Source organism: Salvelinus fontinalis, chromosome 21, assembly GCF_029448725.1.
Source record: "Salvelinus fontinalis isolate EN_2023a chromosome 21, ASM2944872v1, whole genome shotgun sequence".
NCBI lineage: Eukaryota > Metazoa > Chordata > Actinopteri > Salmoniformes > Salmonidae > Salvelinus > Salvelinus fontinalis.
The window spans coordinates 25,007,521-25,028,361 of record NC_074685.1 but is presented as its reverse complement, the minus strand read 5'-3'; the positions used below and the strand labels follow the sequence as shown (position 1 = coordinate 25,028,361).

At 41.3% G+C, this 20,841-nt stretch overlaps 1 protein-coding gene across 6 annotated transcripts in view; it reads right to left on the bottom strand.

Annotated features, from left to right (window-relative positions):
- Positions 1–19,976, bottom strand: part of nup214 (nucleoporin 214) — a 78,560-nt gene extending 58,584 nt beyond the window's left edge. For all 6 annotated transcript variants that reach the window (XR_008753948.1, XR_008753949.1, XM_055874403.1 and 3 more), the window contains exons 1-12: positions 19,799–19,976; positions 15,125–15,320; positions 14,846–15,000; positions 14,455–14,653; positions 14,279–14,349; positions 10,300–10,363; positions 10,065–10,168; positions 9,754–9,860; positions 9,482–9,548; positions 9,092–9,218; positions 2,951–3,109; positions 2,289–2,772 (exon numbers count right to left, since the gene is read on the bottom strand). Coding sequence is in view for 4 of the 6 variants with exons in the window: in XM_055874403.1 (XP_055730378.1) it covers positions 2,289–2,772; positions 2,951–3,109; positions 9,092–9,218; positions 9,482–9,548; positions 9,754–9,860; positions 10,065–10,168; positions 10,300–10,363; positions 14,279–14,349; positions 14,455–14,653; positions 14,846–15,000; positions 15,125–15,320; positions 19,799–19,840 (1,775 nt within the window). In the remaining 2 variants the exon portion in view is untranslated. The remainder of the gene's footprint in view (positions 1–2,288; positions 2,773–2,950; positions 3,110–9,091; positions 9,219–9,481; positions 9,549–9,753; positions 9,861–10,064; positions 10,169–10,299; positions 10,364–14,278; positions 14,350–14,454; positions 14,654–14,845; positions 15,001–15,124; positions 15,321–19,798) is intronic.
- Positions 19,977–20,841: the final 865 nt, after the last annotated feature.

Below are 20,841 nucleotides of genomic sequence, written 5' to 3'. Positions count from 1 at the left end.
GAAATTGTAGAGGAATATAAATATCTGGGTGTCTTTTTGGACAGTAAGCTTCAGTGGAGTAAATGTACAGACCAGATCTACAAAAAGAGCCAACAGAGACTGTACTTTCTAAAAAAGTTGGGTTCTTTTAATATAGACTGTACTATATTGCCTCTGTTTTACAAATCCTTTATTGAGAGTATTTTAACTTTTTGTATTGTTTGTTGGTTTGGCAATGCCACTGTCAGTCAGAGAAACATGCTGAGAAGGATTATTACCACAGCAAGTAAGGTACTTGGAGTCAAACAGACAGGCCTGGATGAGATCTTTAAGGTCAGGGCCCTCCGTAAGGCTCACAAAATCATTTTAGACCCAAGTCACCCCCTGTACCTGGACTTTGAATTACTCCCCTCTGGGCGCAGATATTGGGCACCCCTCAGCAGGAAAAATAGAACGAGACAATCATTTGTGCCAGGTGTGATATCCCTCTTAAATAGCTCGGGCAAATGTTCCCATTGACCCCGTAAGAAGGCCAGCAGGCTAGTCTTTTCTTCTTCTTTTTTTAAATTTTAGATTTTTTTTATTTTTAAATGTTTTAAATGTTTTATTTCTTACTATTATTTATTTTTTATTGGTGCGTGACTGTTATTGAAAGTTGTATTGTCAATCTTGTTTTGTATTTAACGCCACTTTAAATGTGTACATGACACTGCAACAAAATTTCCCCATGGGGACAATAAAGTAAGTAAGTAAGTAAATTCAACCATATACAAATCAGCAATCACAGCTAATGAAGTAATTGAAACCCTGCAGTCTGTTTTGGAATGGGTGGCCAGTAATGAACTGGTCTTGAACATCTCTAAAACTAAGAGCATTGTATTTGGTACAAATCATTCCCTAAGTTCTAGACCTCAGCTGAATCTGGTAATGAACGGTTTGGCTGTTGAACAAGTTGAGACTAAATTACTTGCCATTAAGATTGTAAACTGTCATGATCAAAACATATAGATTCAATGGTTGTAAAACTGGGGAGAGGTATGTCCGTAATAAAAATAGATGCTCTGCTTTTTTGACACCATACTCCAAAAAGCAAGTTCTGCAGACTATAATTTAGTTTTTTCTTGATTATTGTCCAGTCATGTGGTCAAATGCTGCAAGGAAAGGCGGAGTTAAGCTCCAGCTGGCCCAGAACAGAGCGGCACATCTTGCTCTTCATTGTAACCAGAGGGCTGATATAAATACTATGCATGCCAGTCTCTCTTGGCTAAGAGTTGAGAGACTGACTGCATCACTTCTTTTAATAAGAAACATTAAATGTGTTGCAAATCCCAAATTGTTTGCATAGTCTACTTACAAACAGCTCTGACACACACACTTAACCCACCAGACATGCCACCAGGGGTCTTTTCACAGTCCCCAAATCAGAACAAATTCAAGAAAGCGTACATATTATAGAGAGCAATTATTGCATGGAACTCCATTCCATCTTATACTGCCCAAATAAACAGCAAACCTTGTTTCAAAAACAGATAAAGCAACACCTCACAACGCCTCTCCCCTATTTGACCTAGATAGTTTGTGTGTATGTATCGATATGTAGGCTGTGTAAAGTGCCTTTACACTTTTTTTTAATGTAGTTCTGTCCTTGAGCTGTTCTTGTGTATTAATGTTTTGTATTATGTCATGCTTCATGTTTTTAGTGGACCACAGGAAGAGTAACTGCTCCTTTTGCAACAGCTAATGAAGATCCTAATAAAATACCAAATATAGCCCACCCACCACCTAACGAGCAAAACATTTGACACTCATGACATCAAAGAGGGAAAAAAGTATATTTGAAAGATTTTTTGCGATGGGGCGGAGAGAAGATTTAGCAATTTGATAACTAATTTCATGCAATTCTACACATTTCGCCATAGGGTGGAGGCAAATGTTTGCAGTTTTTAATATGATAACTGATGATCAATGGGCCCCACCCCAGTCGGTAATTAATCCATGCTTACTACAGGTTTAGATAGCGGGCCGCTAGACTAACTTAACAATAAAATAAAAAACAACAAAATGTTTGTTTTTTTGCTGACATGGGCTAATTAAGTTACTGCTGATGCACAAACAAATTTCAAAACTGCACCTTGTGTATTCTATTACTCGAACTCTCAACAGTAAGTTGAGACCCTAACGGAGTCGTTTTTAATTGAGTTGAAATTGGTCTGCAGGCCTACAAAAAGGGGGGCCGTCAGTTGCCCATACCTGATCTAAATGAAATGTAAACAGTCAAAGTTATTCAGGTACTTATATCAACCTCTCACCTGTCATTGAGGTTCATCTTCACAGCGGGAGGGGTTGGCTCGGGGGTGCCTCGGAGCACCATGATGGGGGAGGCGGTGGCCAGGCGCTGGGGGGTGGGCTTTGGAGTGGGGGCCGGAACTGGAGCCATTTCCACCACTGGAAGTTTGGGGGCACTGACGGAGAAGGCCGAAGCTGCGGCTGGGGTCTCTGTCAGGGGCTTGGAGGAGAAGGAGAAGCTACCAGAGGTGCCCAAGGCTGGGCTCGCGCTGAAGGCCGTAGAGCCCCCCAGAAAGAAGGCGGGGGGAGCAGTGGAAGAGGGGGTCATGGAGAACGAGAAGCCGGATGAGGAGGCTGGAGCTGCGGTGAACAGTGAAACAGAGGCAGGGGAGGAGGTAGGGGGAGGAGGGTTTGGTGTGGTGGCCAAGGGGAGGCGGAGCGTAGGGAACGCCGCCGGGGCTGATGGGAGAGAGGAGGTTGGGCAAGGGGGCGGGGGAGCTGCAGATCCTGCAATGCAGAGAGGAGAGCTGCTTTTAGTGGATCCTATCACAACACTATTATAAATACTTTACAGTATGATAGTAGTATAGGTATTGGAAGTTTCATAAGACAAATGTATTCAGTAAGATAGAAAAAAAAAATACACGATTTGTAAATATGAAAAAGCTGAAGAGGTCCTCCAGACCTGCAGGGGGCAGTCTCTCTCCGTCCAGGGCCAGGCAGGTGGGGGCAGCGACCAGCTGCTTGACCCCAGGGTTGAAGTTGAGCAGTGAAAAGGGGCACAGCACTCCGTCTGTAGACAGCAGCAACAGAGTGGGCGCCGGGGGCAAAGTCTTCTCATCGGCTGTAGTGATATAGCGGGGAAAAGAGACATCAAGTACAGTATAACTAACTAAGTATAACTATTGGTAGCCAGAGAGAAACACACAGGCATACACACACTTTAACTGAAACAAAAAGGCAAACACCCAGCCAGACAGACACACACTAAAGCTCATGGAAGATGCACGCCCACACAAAAGTACACAGGACATTAACAAAAGCCGAGACAAGTACAAGGACAGAGCATGAATTGCTATATTGCTGTGAGACGTGAGAGACCCTGAGTTCTTAGTAAGAAACAAAGCCCCGAGCACTTGGAGAAAAACCAGCACTAAAGCCAGTGTGATGAGACAAATAATGAGTCTGCTTGCCTGAGACTGCTCTCTAGAGAGAGAACAACCGTTTGGAAAGCTCAAGGTAAACCTCATCAGCATTCTCAGACATGCTTGTCTGGTTCCGTTGTTTGTTGAAGTTCTCTCATTCGTCCGAGTCATTGTAATGAACGTGGGCCTCCCCCCTCTCTTTCTATCCAATACAGCCTAGGTCTCTCGAGACATCGAGGGAATACAATCATTTAAAAATGCTACTCAAATTAGGTTTGGTTTGCTGGAGTCTTAAGCGGGGAGCCCAGACAGCAACATCAGTGGTGATCAGTGTAGATACCAGTAGATACCGAGACAGTAGCTTATCACTATTCATCTGACAGCTGCCAAAAAGAACGTGTCAACCAGAGTCGCAAACCAAATGCTACTGACTGACACTGAGGAGCGGAACATTGCAGTGTATTAAAAAATAAAATAATTCACAGACGAGAGTAGTGTTTTCTTTCGACCAATCGATTGGTAGAAATTTTAAAATGTGTATTTTTCCATATATACACAAACCCCATGTGCTTTAATAAAATCAACTATAAAATGCATTCGGAAAGCATTCAGAAAGCACTTTTTCCAAATTTTGTTACATTTACAGCCTTATTCTAAAATTGGTTAAAAAATAATAATTCTCATTAATCTACACACAATACCCCATAATGACAAAGCGTAAACGGGTTTAGAAATGTTTACAAATTTATAAAAAATAAAAACAGAAATACATTATTTACATAAGTATTCAGACCCTTTGCTATGAGACTCAAAATTGAGAACAGGTGTTTCCATTGATCATCCTTGAGATGTTTCTACAAATTGATTGGAGTCCACCTGTGGTAAATTCAATTGACTGGACATGATTTGGAAAGGCACACACCTGTCTATATAAGGTCCCCCAGTTGACAGTGCACGACAGAGCAAAAACCAAGCCATGAGGTCGAGGGAATTGTCCGTAGAGCGCCGAGACAGGTTTGTGTCGAGGTACAGATCTGGGGAAGGGTACCAAAAAATGTCTCCAATATTGAAGGTCCCCAAGAACACAGTGGGCTCCATCATTCTTAAAATGAAAGACTCTTCCTAGAGCTGGCCACCTGGCCAAACTGAACAATCGGGGGAGAAGGGCCTTGGTCAGGGAAGTGACCAAGAACCTGATGGTCACTGACAAAGCTCCAAAGTTCCTCTGTGGGGATGGGAGAACTGTCCAGAAGGACAACCATCCCTGCAGCATTGCACCAATCAGGCCTTTATGGTAGAGTGGCCAGACGGAAGCCACTCCTCAGTAAAAGGCACATGACAGCCTGCTTGAAGCTTGCCAAAAGGCACCTAAAGGACTCTGACCACGAGAAACAAGATTCTCTTGAACTCTGACCTGAATGCCAAGCGTCACATCTGGGAGAAACCTGGCACCATCCCTACAGTGAAGCATGGTGGTGACAGCATCATGCTGTGGGGATGGTTTTCAATGGCAGGGACTTGGAGACTAGTCAGGATCGAGGGAAAGATCAATGGAGCAAAGTACAGAGAGATCCTTGATGAAAACCTTCTCCAGACCGCCCAGGACCTTAGACTGGGACGAAGGTTCCCTTCCAACAGGACAACGACCCTAATCACACAGACAAGACAACGCAGGAGTAACTTCGGGACAAGTCTCTGAATGCCAGAGCCCAGACTTGAACCTGATCAAACATCTCTGGAGACCTGAAAATAGCTGTGCAGCGACACTCCCCATTCAAACTGACAGAGCTTGAGAGGATCTGCAGAGAAGAATGGGAGAAACTCATCAAATACAGGTGTGCTAAGCTTGTAGCGTCATACCCAAGAAGACTCGAGGCTGTGATCACTGCCAAAGGTGCTTCAACAAAGTACTGAGTAAAGGGTCTGAATACTTATGTAAATATGATATCTGTTTTTCACTTTTAATACATTTGCAAACATTTCTAAAAACCTGCTTTTGCTTCATCATTTCGGGGTATTATGTGTAGATTGATGAGGGAAATACAACAATTGAATCCATTTTAGAAGAAGGCTGTACACATTTCACATTTTCACACAAATTTGAAAAAAGTCAGGTGGTCTGAATATTTTCTGAATGCACTGTACATTATGAGCTCTACAAACGTGTCCACTACTACAATCAGAACGGTAAACTACTGTAGTAGTATTAGTAATAATAATAATAATACACTGAGTATACCAAACATCAGGAATTCATTCCTAATATTGAGTTGCAGCCCCCCTTTTGCCCTCAGAACAGCCTCAGTTCATCGAGGTATGGAATATACAAGGTGTCGAAAGCGTTCCACAGGGATGCTGGCCCATGTTGACTCCAATGCTTCCCACAGTTGTGTCAAGTTGACTGGATGTCCCTTGGGTGGTGGAGCATTGTGGATACACACAGGTAACTGTTGAGCATGAAAAACCCAGCTGTGGTACAGTTCTTGACACAAACCGGTACGCCTGGCACCTACTATCATACCCCGTTCAAAAGGCACTTAAATATTTTGTCTTCCCCACTCACCATCTGAATGGCACATATACACAATCCATGTCTCAATTGTCTTAAGGCTTTAAAATCCTTCCTTAGCCTGTCTATTCCCCTTCATCTACATTGATTGAAGAGGATTGAACAGGTTACATCAATAAGGGATCATAACTTTCACCAGGATTCACCTGGTCAGTTTGTCATGGAAAGAGCAGGTGTCCTTAATGTTATGTATATTCCGTATATATTGAATGCATGAAGAGAAATTACCATAACCAAACAAACATTGGAGATTAGAAATGATGGGAATTAACGGTAAATGTAGGCTACTACTAGTGATATATGTAATGGGGAAGTGATAGACACTAACCATCACAAGAGTACTCCACTATAACTTGTCCTGCCATGGGTGTAGGGCTGTCCCAGACTAAAATAAAGCTCTTGGTCTGTCTAGAAGGCCAGCATCCTGGAGTCGCCTCTTCACTGTTGACGTTGAGACTGGTGTTTTGCGGGTACTAGTTAATGAAGCTGCCAGTTGAGGACTTGTGAGGCGTCTGTTTCTCAAACTAGACACTAATTTTTTGCTTTTCTTTCAAAAACAAGGACATTTCTAAGTGACCCCAAACTTTTGAACGGTAGTGTATATGGATGACATACGAACGGTAGTGTATATGGATGACATACGAACGGTAGTGTATATGGATGACATACGAACGGTAGTGTATATGGATGACATACGAACGGTAGTGTATATGGATGACATACGAACGGTAGTGTATATGGATGACATACGAACGGTAGTGTATATGGATGACATACGAACGGTAGTGTATATGGATGACATACGAACGGTAGTGTATATGGATGATATACGAACGGTAGTGTATATGGATGACGATGATATACGAACGGTAGTGTATATGGATGACGATGATATACGAACGGTAGTGTATATGGATGACGATGATATACGAACGGTAGTGTATATGGATGACGATGATATACGAACGGTAGTGTATATGGATGACGATGATATACGAACGGTAGTGTATATGGATGACGATGATATACGAACGGTAGTGTATATGGATGACGATATACGAACGGTAGTGTATATGGATGACGATATATGAACGGTAGTGTATATGGATGACGATATATGAACGGTAGTGTATATGGATGACGATATATGAACGGTAGTGTATATGGATGACATATGAACGGTAGTGTATATGGATGACATATGAACGGTAGTGTATATGGATGACATATGAACGGTAGTGTATATGGATGACATATGAGCGGTAGTGTATATGGATGACGATGATATATGAGCGGTAGTGTATATGGATGACGATGATATATGAACGGTAGTGTATATGGATGACGATGATATATGAACGGTAGTGTATATGGATGACGATGATATATGAACGGTAGTGTATATGGATGACGATGATATATGAACGGTAGTGTATATGGATGACGATGATATATGAACGGTAGTGTATATGGATGACGATGATATATGAACGGTAGTGTATATGGATGACGATGATATATGAACGGTAGTGTATATGGATGACGATGATATATGAACGGTAGTGTATATGGATGACGATGATATATGAACGGTAGTGTATATGGATGACGATGATATATGAACGGTAGTGAATATGGATGACGATGATATATGAACGGTAGTGTATATGGATGACGATGATATATGAACGGTAGTGTATATGGATGACGATGATATATGAACGGTAGTGTATATGGATGACGATGATATATGAACGGTAGTGTATATGGATGACGATGATATATGAACGGTATTGTATATGGATGACGATGATATATGAACGGTATTGTATATGGATGACGATGATATGAACGGTAGTGTATATGGATGACGATGATATATGAACGGTAGTGTATATGGATGACGATGATATATGAACGGTAGTGTATATGGATGACGATGATATATGAACGGTAGTGTATATGGATGACGATGATATATGAACGGTAGTGTATATGGATGACGATGATATATGAACGGTAGTGTATATGGATGACGATGATATATGAACGGTAGTGTATATGGATGACGATGATATATAAACGGTAGTGTATATGGATGACGATGATATATGAACGGTAGTGTATATGGATGACGATGATATATGAACGGTAGTGAATATGGATGATGATATATGAACGGTAGTGAATATGGATGATGATATATGAACGGTAGTGAATATGGATGATGATATATGAACGGTAGTGTATATGGATGATGATATATGAACGGTAGTGTATATGGATGATGATATATGAACGGTAGTGTATATGGATGATGATATATGAACGGTAGTGTATATGGATGATGATGATATAAATCCAGGCACATTTAACGGTTAGGCGATTGATTATAGACCTAATTAATTTGCCGTTTCCTCTCTCCTCACTTTTCTTAAACAATTAAGACAAGGGCTGTTTTCTCATCTCCTAACTCTGTTGCCTCCGCTGCATTGTTTTCAACACCAATATGCTGGTTAAATGTGCTATTATGCACATTGCAACATGGTCTAGTAAAAGGTGCCAATTCAAGAGCACCGATGTGTTTCAGCACCGCAGACAGCGACCACTATCCAACGCGGGAGAAAGCACATCTGTTTTAAAATAATATTATTTGTATTTGTGTTGAACCATTGTTCTTACATATTATAACAATATACAATTTCAGTAGCACATGTCTTAGACTGATGGACTGGGCCATCCCCACGGCTTCCACAATGGATCAGTCCACTCAGACAGGTGTCTTGCATTTTTTTTGTGCGACTGCTCGAGTAAAGAAATCTTGGTCGACCATCAGCCTATCGACCAAACAATCGACCAGTCGACGAAATGGGGTCAGCCCTTCATTGTTGACAAACATATCAGCTGATTCCAAATGGTTCACCAGCTTCCTTTGCTTGACCCTTCCTGCCTACCCCACACTCTTAGATCTGACTGAAATGGTAACAATATGGCAAAGTCCTTTCATTCAGCAAGGGGAGAATTACAAATCCATCAAGGAGAAAGTGACCAGTTTGGAATGGGGTCAGAAGAATGTGGAAAGCTGGAAGGGGAGAGAGCAGCAACCACTCACTGATGTGGATCTCCTGCTGGCTGGTGTAGTCAATGGCCAGCCCCAGGGGCAGCGTGTCGTCGTTATTCTGAGAGACAGGCAGCTCTCCCCTGCTGGCGTCCTCCAGCAGCCACAGCTCCCAGTTGGTCTGAACAACACAAAAGCCCATTGCACAGAGAGGTTACATGACAAAATAGACACTCAGGGGCTCAATTGATCAATATCAGTTGGGCTTTGATTAGGGCTTTACTACTCCATAATAATTTATCAGAAGATGCTGAGGTGATGTCTTGTCCAATGGATGAGACTAAGTTCTGCACAAAGATATCTGAAATCTACATCGACCTTGAACTGCTTTATTTTCTAAGGCCCAGAGTGAGAATCAAGCCAATGCTGATTGACAAATATCACCTTATCTTCTTGCTTGGCGATGACACTGACTTCAATGGAGGCTGCTGATGCGGCAAGAACAACATCCCTGAAAGAAGAAAAAATAACAATGAGCATAAGTGATTCACCAACCTCACAGCTGTTCCTCGAACATTGAAGTTGAGAGCCAGAGGGAAATGGAACAGAGCTTATACCAACTGAGTTTGCATACAAAAGCCACTTTCTACAAACAAGAAAAAAATATATATATCTGCAGACTGGCAGGGCAGAATACAGAGTGAGGAGTGTCTCACCAGTCCTCTATGTGGCTGAGGAAGTAGTGGTGCTGTCTCTCTGTGCAGGTGCCGTACACCGGGTCGTTGAAGTTCAGGTACCTCTCCTCCCTCTTCTCTGTCTTTGTCTGACATATCAACATGTTAATTGTCAAAATGGCTTCAGTAATAATGAAAAAGGCAAACCCATAAACTATCATTTAGGAGAGAAAACATTTCAGTCACTGGGTGAAATGACCCTATTAGTATTAGAACAATGAACAATTAACACTGCAAAATGATCTCATCATCATCATCATTCAGATGCATGACAGACCATTGGTACTACTCACAGGGAGGGAGATCACCACCAGTTCAGGAGGTGTTTCCGGACAGCCGTCGGCTGCTGCATATGCCACAGCAAACACAAACGTACTCAGCCACTGCACATCCAGCACTGAGAGAAAAAGGACAACACAAAGAAAACATATAATTGAGATTAAGGTTATCAGGCAGGAAAATAAAGGCACTGAAATGTTCAATTTCAGGATTATTGCTTCAGGCCAGCCTGATCTGTGTCTAGTTTACCTTTGACAGGGTTGTCAGAGCTGTAGAAGCTTGGGCAGGGGATCACTTTCTTCTCCTGAAGCCCCTGTTCAGGAGAGCAGAGTTAGACCAGGGCCTAATCATTATAAATCACCGGAACGGCGCAAATGGAATGGCATCAAACACCTGGAAACCATGCGTTTGATGTATTTAATACCATTCCACTAATTCAGCTCCAGTTATTGCCCTGAGCCTGTCCTCCCCAATTAAGGTGCCACCAACCTCCTGTGGGCAAAATACATCAAACACACCAGACTTCACAGGAATAATAAGTGTGTCTAACGTTGTTGATTTTATTTGGATCTCTTTTAGTCCCCATTTGGACTAATCTTCCAAGAGTCCTTAAACATGAAAATACAATTTATAATACGAACACATTTCCACATATAACACACTATTACAAACATACATAATATACTAACATAATGACCCAATCTAAAATAATATTGATTCTTCATCTACTATAGTCCCACAACATTGTATTATATAGAAATCGTTTTAAAATAATGTTGACATTTATATATTGAAAGGTTTCTGGTTTGCTCAGTTAATTTATTCCATTTCTTTATTGCTCTAAATCGAAATGTTCTTTTGCCTATTTCTCTTTTCTGTCTGGACAACACATAGATAGTGGACAATCAATTCCTAGTATTTACGGAACGTCTGTCTCTTACCAACTGAATACCGTTGTGAATAGAACTTGGCCGTTTTAAATTATGTATATTATGAAATAAAATAAGCATGTTCCTTTCAATTATCTTATCGATTGATGACCAACCAAGAACACTGCGCATGACTGCAACAGAAGAACCATATCTCCACCTTTAAACAAACCTTGCTGCTTTGTTCTGTGCATTCTGCAGCCTCCTAACTTCACTTGAAATACATTTCCCCAGACCACAGAACAGTAGTTCACCTGACTCTCAATTAATGCTTGTGTTATTTGCTGAAGAATTTTTCCTGGTAAATATTTAGCTATCCTTCTGATTATGCATGCTGTTTTAATGCTTTTCTTTTTTTACATAGATTAGTTAGAGACGACCATGATAAGCAGCTGTCTAGCTGCACTCCCAATAGTTTGGTTTCTGCCACTTCTTCAATTTGTACTCCTTCCATACTTAATTGTATCCCATGCTGTTTTGGCCTTTTCCTAGTGGAACAGACCAACATAACTTTGGTTGTCTTGGTGTTTAAAACAAGTTTGTTTTGGCAAACCCACTCCCTAAAATTCTCAAATCTCCTTGTAAAGCTTGCTGTACCTGTTGAACCGATTGTCTTGCTGCATAAATTGTAGTATCATCTGAAAATATAGTAGCTTGAGTTTCAGCTAAGGCATAGGGAAGGTCATTGGTATATATTAAATAGAGAAGTGGCCCAAGGCAGCTGCCCTGCGGTATTCCACAGTTTAACACATGAGGGGAAGAAAATGAACCATTGATATAGGTGGACTGTTTCCTGTCAGTTAGATATGACTGTACCCAATTCAAATCTACCTCCTTAAAACCATAATGCATTAATTTTGTAAAAATTATTTCATGATACACTAAATCAAATGCTGCACTGAAATCTAAAAATAGTACACCCACAAACTTGCCATTATCCATAGCATTGAGCCACTGGCCAGTAATGTCAACCAATGCAGTGGTAGTGGAATGGTTTTTGCGAAAAGCATGCTGATTGGCTGTAATCAGATCATTCTTTTCCATATACTCCCATATTTGTCAACTCACAATACCCTCCAATATCTTACTGAGTGTAGGGAGTAGACTATTTGGTCGACTATTGGCAGGAGTAATGGGTTCTTTGCAGTCTTTCGGAATAGGACACAGCTTCGCATGCTTCCATACATTTGCAAACATCCCCTTTTCCAGTGAACAATTAAATATGTATCTCAGTGGAACTGCAATCTGGGGAGCAGCACAGCGAAACAAAAAATTGTCCATAAGACCAAAAAGACCCAAAAATTGTCCATAACCTGTAGATTTAACATCAGGTAATGACTTCAATAGGTTTAACACCTCCTCCACTGACACTGTTTGCAGACTAAAAGAATAGATCTTGTTGCTCATAATATGATCATCAATCCATTGGACAATAGCTTGTTTGGAAGAATGTATGTTTACATTGTTGCTCAGTAAATTAATTTTCTTTGTAAAAAAATAATTTAAAAAAAATCAGCAAAATGATTGGCAATTGTCGTAGCTGAATCAGAATTAGTTAGGTAACATAGAAAAATAAGATGTTTTATTTACTTTCATAATATGCTTATGTGACTTGTCATTAGAAATGTCTCTTTTTGGACTATACTGTCGGCAGTTGCATTTTTCTTTCTTCTCTAGGGAAAAGTCACTTTGGGCCCAGAGAGGGGAGATGTCAGGCTTGTCTTTTACATGTCTGGTAATATGCAGAATATCCAAAAGGGAGAAGTCAGGTTTGAACATTGTCTTCATATTTGAATGTGTCTGTAACTATTCCTAAACCATGTGAAGGGCTCCACCTTGCCTGTACTCCAGTCACTCCCTCCTTTTCCCATTGGGGGGAGGAGTATGGCAGTGTCTGGAACCATTGTATTACCCCTCTGATGTTGAACTTATCTTTCATAGTATTTGACCTAGAGGCTCACTCCCCTCAGGGTGCTTGTCCAGGGGTGGGTTGTATTTGAGATGGAAGTATCTAGAATTGACAATTGATATATGCCATTGGATGACGTAATGTTTTGGTACTATGAAGTACCAAGAACGAGAAGTAGAACCTCGTCTAAGAGACTAAACTGAACGATAATTTATAGCTAATGCTATCTGGCTATGGGCTATACTCATCTCTCAAGTAAAATGCCCTTTGAGAAGTCCCTGAGATCTGTGGTTCGTCATGGGAGTTGAGAGGGGTGTATCTTGGCTATAAAAGATACTAAGTATTCTTTTGTAAGGACTCAGGACTCATTTATAGACACTGAATTGATCTGAGAGTCAAAGGGCTATGGTGAAGCTCATATAATTAAAGATGGACTTTAAAATATAACTCTGACTTGTGTGTGGTTTGTAAACTCTCCTCATTTATTAATAGAGGAAATTATCACGACACAATATCAACTGGTTTTGTTATTATTCTCCCGTCAACCTCCACACTAGATGGGCACGATGAGATGTACCAAGTAAGCCCTTAACTGTGTTCCATACCTGTTTAGAATCATTTTTACAATCAATAAAAGCATTGTTGTAAAATATTTTCTCTCTTTCGATTCAACATAACTGCATAATTATGTAATGTTCTAAAATTCTGTTCATCAATTTCTAATTTTGACTTGGCTGCTAAGACTTTTGCCATATTTCTTTGAGAAAAAGCCTCACCCAGTTCATCATCAATCCATGGAGATGGACGAGCACCAACTGTACTCTTTCTTATAGGGGCATGATGGTCCATTACCTCAGTGAGCAAATCAATAAAACATTCTGTAGCGTGATTTAAATCATGCTCGGAATAAATCAGCTCCCAGAGTACAGCAGCCAAATCATTTAGAAATAGCTCATGATTAAATGTTTTAAAATTTCTCTTAATCACAATCCTAGGCGGTTCCTTTGGAACCTTGGTGTTAATGGTTATGGTCACAATATTATGGTCTGTCCAGCCCACTGGAATTGATCTTGCTTTTAAGCATTGCAATGGTATATTACAGAAAATCAAATCAATGTATGTGTCTGAACGATGACCCAACTTAATTGACGATCTAGTAGTATCATTAACCATTTGTTTCAAACCACAGTTCTTGGCATATCTCATCAATTTTGTTCTATTCAAATTATTGTGATTCTTCCAATTTATATTAAAATCACCCAAGATAAATACATCTCTGTTGCTATCTGTGGCCTGGTCAAACCCAGTACATAAGTTATCCAGATAGGACACCTTAGAGCTATGAGGTCTTGTTAATGTATTATACTGAGAGTTGTTGGTACAGACTTACTGGAGTATACTGACTGACTGTTGCATTCATTTTTCCTGCTGCTACTTGCTTTCCTTTGGGACTCCAGCATACTGTATTAAGGGAGAAGATGACAGAAAGCGAAAACAAATTGTATAAAATTCCAATTACATGAAAAATGTATTCCTCAAAGTGATTACACACTATGTCACACTTACCACAGGTGATGCCCGTTGTGGCGGGTAGCTGGGCCTGCACTGTGACGTTGCCTGTGACGTCCAGCACCATCATGCTGCCGTCAGACAGACAGGTGGCCAGCATGGACACCTGCACCGGGTTCCATTTGAGGTCCTGCACAATAATGCCCAGGCCGGCTCTCGGTTGCAGAGTCGCAAATGGCAACTTCTGCGGTCGGGCCTGGAGAGAGGGGGCAGCCATGGAAGTGAGGGGATTAGGTGTGTGGGAAAAATATGGAACTGAAGAAGTTGGGGTGACTAGTCTTGGTGTGCTTTCAATTGATATCAAAGCATGGACTCTGAACTCTGTTTCACCATGACAAAACCGTACCACTCCATTAGCAGTGGGGGGGTTATTATGAGAGTTAATCACCTTGTTGATGAAGGTGCGGACGTCGTAGAAGGCCAGTGACAGGCCTGATGCTTCTGACATGCCACTGACTGACAGGGTGAGCTCATCACTGCTGAGTCCCAGGTTGTGCACAGGCAACTCCACATGAACATCAGCTAAGGCTGCTATCCCCTCAACTGAGAAAGAGGAGTAATATTGAGAGAAAAAGGTAAAGTCAAGTTACATTGGCCAAGGCACGCCATAACTGTCATTGCTTAGGAAAACTATGAGACAGACTGACCAATGTACAGAAAATCTTACCTATTTCATTGGAGTTTCCATCAACTTTGTCTGAAGCTAGGATGTCCCCCGTGAGGTACACCTTGATCTTTCTGTCTAGTCCGACAAAAGTCAGTCCAAATTTGTTGGAGATGGCGAGCAGACTTGATCTATCCTTCGGCAGGTCATCAGGTGAATCAAAGACACGGGTTTTCTTCATTTGCCGGAACTGAAAATCCTGCATAAAATAGAATACTTCATGACTGTGATGGCACTGAATTTAGTCTCATGTAGGCTACTCGTTTAACCCCGGTGTAATCTTAACATTCTGTATACTCCCCTTGTCCTAAGGGTAAAAAAAATGACCCGCCTTCACTAAACCCCTCAAATAAAGCATTTTAACTGAATGTTAAACCCCAAATCTATTTTGCATGAAGAAACAATTCAAACTTTGTGAATATCTGGGTTTTCCCACTTCACAATGCAGAAAGACTGCATTTAAATCAGTGGACACCACTCGATTTTATTACAATACACCTGTCATAATTGTTTTCTTTACTAAAGTAGAGGATTATTATTATTGCTAAAGGTACTAAATAGGTGTAAACCTACATTTTTAAGCAAGAGATAGCACTAGTATGGCCTAAGAAAGTAGCAGAAATGTGCAGAAAGTAGTTTTGAATGCATTTTATTGAAGGGAAACAATAACAGTCTTGAACTTTTTTGGCAAAATAGTAATATATTCTTATATACTGTACAATGACGAATTCAACTACAAAATACCAGTCTTCTCCCATTTTTTAACCATTTTCCCCAGCCACAAAGTGCATAAACAACAACAATAAATAAGATAGCTACAAAACAGAAACGTGAATAAATCAATAAACTAATTAGCACATGTAGGACAGTATGCAAGTGTGTGTGCATGGACTTTGCATATGTATTTCTCACATGTGCAGCACATAGTATTTGTTTTACAGTCCTTCTTTGGGGGGCAGAATTGGCATCTCCTCCTCTTGCCTGCCCCAGCCTCAGGTAGATCAGGACAAGATTCGGCCCCCTGAAGAGCTTTCACAAGCGCTGCAGAGGCTGCTGTGCGGAGGAGGTGCTCCCTTCTTTGAATGTGTGGGGTTACAAGCGCCTTTCCCATCTGCTCCAGGAACACCCTCCTTTTGTTACGCTTATCAGGCATTCAGGTAGGGTTGATCTTGCTCCATATCACGAAGGCATTGTATGAGGACACATCAATGATGTTATGGAAGATGACCAGGGGCCAGCGGGCAGTTATCCTGCTGCAGCTGTAAGTTCAATCACCTTGTCCATGCCTCCTTTGTTGTGGTTGTAGTCCAGGATTATGGCTGGCTTCCTGTCCTCACAATCACTGATCTCAGCCATTTTGTGCAGTGTGCTCAGAAGGACCACATTCTTGTTCCTCTTTGGGAGGTAAGAAATTAGAGTGGCGGTGGGGTGAAGGCAAACTTAGATGAGATGGCCTCTCTCCCTCTTGTTGCGAGGAGTGTAGGGGGAAGCTCAGGCTGATCTTTCGAACTGTGCCAACCATGGTGATCTTCCTCTTCAGGAGCTGCTGGCTGAGTTCATAAGAGTTGAAGAAATTGTCACACGTGACATTGTGCCCCCTCAGTCCATCGGTCACATCAGGCACAACCCGCATCCCCTGGTTCTTCTCCAGGCCTCCACTGGTCGGCTTCTATGTGTAGACTTGCATCTTCCAAGCGTAGATGGATTGTGCGTCACAGGCCACCCATATCTTGATGCGATACTTTGCTTGCTTGCTGGGCATATACTGCGGGAAAGGACAGTGACCCTTTGACAAGAGATTACTATCAGTAATTAGTATCAGTGTCACAGAAAACAATCACATAAATCAATGATATTACAGCTATACATAATAAAATTAAATGTGAAAATCACTTACATTACAGATATGAAAATAAAAATGTACCTCTGAATGGAACCAGTTGCTCATCCACTGTTACTTCAGGCCCAAGGTTGTAGAGGTATGGCAGGCGCTCCACCCACTTTTCCCAGACCTCTCTTTTGGCCGCCAGTTTGTCTCTCACACGTCTTTCAGGTCTTGACTCACGGTTATCAAATCGCAGCACTCTTGAGAAAGTGTTAAAGACTTTCAGTGGCACAAAAGAAAAATTTGCCCTTCCACTCTCTGCATTCCAGAGACTACATGTAGCCTTGCCTTGGGACATAAACACACCCGCTAAGACTAGCAGCCTTATGTAGGCATGCAGGTCAATCTCATCCATCCTTTTCCAGTTGTCTCCATATTTACGGAAACCCTCCAAATTTGTAATCTCCAGGATAATTTTTTTCGATGGCTTGTGTTGTGAACATGTAGAGGTGAAGTCCTGGGCATGGGCAACTGCATGTCTTGTGGGCCCTGGGGTCATCCTTATGACATTTTGTGCTGCCATCCTGCCCTGGTTGTCATATGGTGACAAGGACCATGTTATTTTGCTTTTCATTGACAGAAACGTCTCTCTTTCAGCTTGGGGGATTTCTTCATCGGAAGATGATGCATCGTGCTCTGGGTTGTATTCTTCCCCATCTTCTTCTTCAGATACCACCTGCTCATCTAAATCATTGTTCTCTTGTTCCTCCTGGACATCTGAAAAAAATTAGATCTACGACTTGTTGGGCACTGAATTGTGCACTCCTTGCTTCAGCAAAGAGACAACTGGGGGGACTGTCATCAGAAGCACCTTTATAGCCTCTGACTGCATTCCCCATTAGTAAACAATGCTTTCCCCATTAGTAAACAATGCTTAAGTAAAAATACTTTCAAGTACTACTTAATTTTTGTTGTTGGTATCTGTACTTACCTTCACTACATTCCAAAGAAAATACTGTACCTTTAACTCCATACATTTTTAATGACACCTAAAAGTACTCGTTACATTTTGAATGTTTAGCAGGACAGGAAAATGGTCCAATTCACACACTTGTCAAGAGAACATCCCTGGTCATCTACTGCCTCTGATCTGGAGGATTCACTAAACACAAATGCTTCGTTTGTAAATTATGTCTGAGTGCTGAAGTGTGCCCCTGGCTATCCGTAAATAAACAAATGGTGCCGGCCTCCCAGGTGGCGCAGTGGTCTAAGACACTGCATCGCAGTGCTAGCTGTGCCACCAGAGAATCTAGGTTCGAGCCCAGGCTCTGTCACAGCCGGCCGCAACCGGGAGGCCCATGGGGCGACGCACAATTGGCCCAGCGTTGCCCGGGTTAGGGAGGGTTTGGCCGGCAGGGATATCCTTGTCTCATCGCGCACTAGCGACTCCTGTGGCTCTTGACCTTCGGCTCTCCCGAGTCAGTACGGGAGTTGCAGCGATGAGACAAGACTGTATCTACTACCAATTGGATACCACGAAATTGGGGAGAAAAAAGGGGGGTAAAAAAAAGAGAGACAATGGTGCCATCGGGTTTGCTTAATAAGGAATTTGAAATTATTAAAACTTTTACTTCTGATACTTAAGTACATTTGATCAATTACATTTACTTTTGATACTTAAGTATATTTAAAACCAAATACTTTAAAACTTTTACTCAAGTACTATTTTAATGGGTGACTTTCACTTGAGTAATTTTCTTTCTTTGCTTTTACTCAAGTATGACAATTGGGTACTTTTTCCACCACTGCAATTTAGTGCAGGAAATGAAGAAATGAAGAAGTGCTGAAATTTGTTTTGGTTGAATTGAACAGTATAAAACAATCAGGATGGAGCAAGACTCATTGAAATCACTTAGAATGTATATGTTGCCACCCTAGGATCACTCACTACTCATAAAGCAAATGTAGAACTTGTATTATTCAAAAACTTAAAATACCGTCATACCATCCATTTTTTTTATTTTTTTATTTTTTTTTATAAATACGGTGATATAATATTTTGGCCATATCGCCCAGCCCTACCCTGGTGGTGTACAGCTTTCATGGAAATATGAACAAAGGCGATGTTTCACTTTTTCTAATGTTGGGGTCACTCTAGGAAAAGTTGAAAAAATATAATTTTGTTTTTTTCTTCTTTCTGTTAAACATAGGTCATTTTTTACCCTTAAGACAACACAAGGGTTAAGATCTGTAAAGCCCATTTTGACTATGTTAACAACAAGATATTGTTGACAGGACGAGGTGGATTTGGAAATAAATGACGTTGGGAAAGCTAGCAACTGAATGAATGCCTCCTAGAATAAATGCTACAATAGCAAAAACAAGATTCATTTAGGTAGAGCACAATAGCATTCATAAATGGATGCATCTAGCTAGCTAGCTTGTAGGTAGCTAATTATTTGACATAGCTAGTTACTGTTGAAGAAAGTCAGTGTTAGACACTCAAATGTATACAGCTAGCTAGCTATACACTGTTGTTAATCCATACATCGTTTAGTTGGTTGATGTTCATGACTTTGTTGTTAGCTAGTTGAGTCTGGCTTAGCTAGCCATCTTTGACTAAAATATAGGATAGCTACTAGCTAGTAACATCATGGGAATTGGGCAGTAAGAAACAGACAATAACGTACTTCAGTTGGATGGTTATCCCCAGATCGCAATCTCGCGAACTAACTAGCATAAACACTAGCTGGTTGACAGACAAACTACCTGCTGCGCAAATAAGATTGCCAGAAAGCTAATGCTACAAGCTTGTAAACTTGCTAGCTACGTAGCTACAATAGTTTGCCTACCTTCATTTCCCTTTCGGGAGGAGAGTCAGGGTCTTCACTCATTTTGAAATTAACAGCAGATATAATTATTTTAGCTACAACAGAACTTTACGAAATATACACGGGCTGGTTCTAGCCTTTCCTTTCCACATGAAACGAAATCATACCGCGCTCGAATTTTGCGAAATACAAGAAGGAAGTGACGCACAAAATTCATCTGCAAGGCAGAATAATCCATCCCAGAGCGATTGGCTTGCTTGTTCAATTCAGACGAGAGAAATCGACCTAAGACTCACGTGACGTGACGTCAATGATTTCAAATTTGGAAGTGGAAATCAATGATCCAACATGAAATTATCTCAAAAGGCCTTGGCAGTGGATTCTGAATACAATGGCTGTAGAATCAAGGAGAATTGGAGTATTATCCAAAAGAATAGAAAACGAAGCAAAGTAGTGTACAGTGATGAGAATGATCCTTCGTATCGAGTACGGTTTCATAATGAGGAGCAGCTGAGCAGAGTACCAATCTTACAGAAACCATTTGAGTTATTCAAACTGGTGGAGAGAGTGCTGGGTAAAGTGAAGGCTGTGAGGATCACGAGAGGTGGGCTTGTTTAGATTTTTTGTCCTTCTGCGGATCAGAAGGAACGTGCATTGTGTCTTAACGGATTTGACAAGTTTGACGTGTCGCGTGTGTCAGGCTACCCCTCAAGGGGGTTATATCTGACGTCTCGTGGGAAGTTAATTTTGAAGAGATGAAAAATGTTCCTGGAGTGATTGAAGCATGTCGGATGAATTGTGTGGTGAATGGTGAAAAAATGAGGTATCTATCTGTTCTTTTGTTTTTTGATATGGAGTCTCTCCCGAGTGGCGCAGCGGTCTAAGGCATTGCATCTCAGTGCTAGAGGCGTCACTACAGACCCTGGTTTGAGTCCAGGCTGTATCACAACCGGCCGTGATTGGGAGTCCCATAGGGCGCCGCACAATTGGCCCAGCGTCGTCTGGGTTAGGGTTTGGCTGGGTTAGACTGTCATTGTAAATAAGAATTTGTTTTTAACTGACTT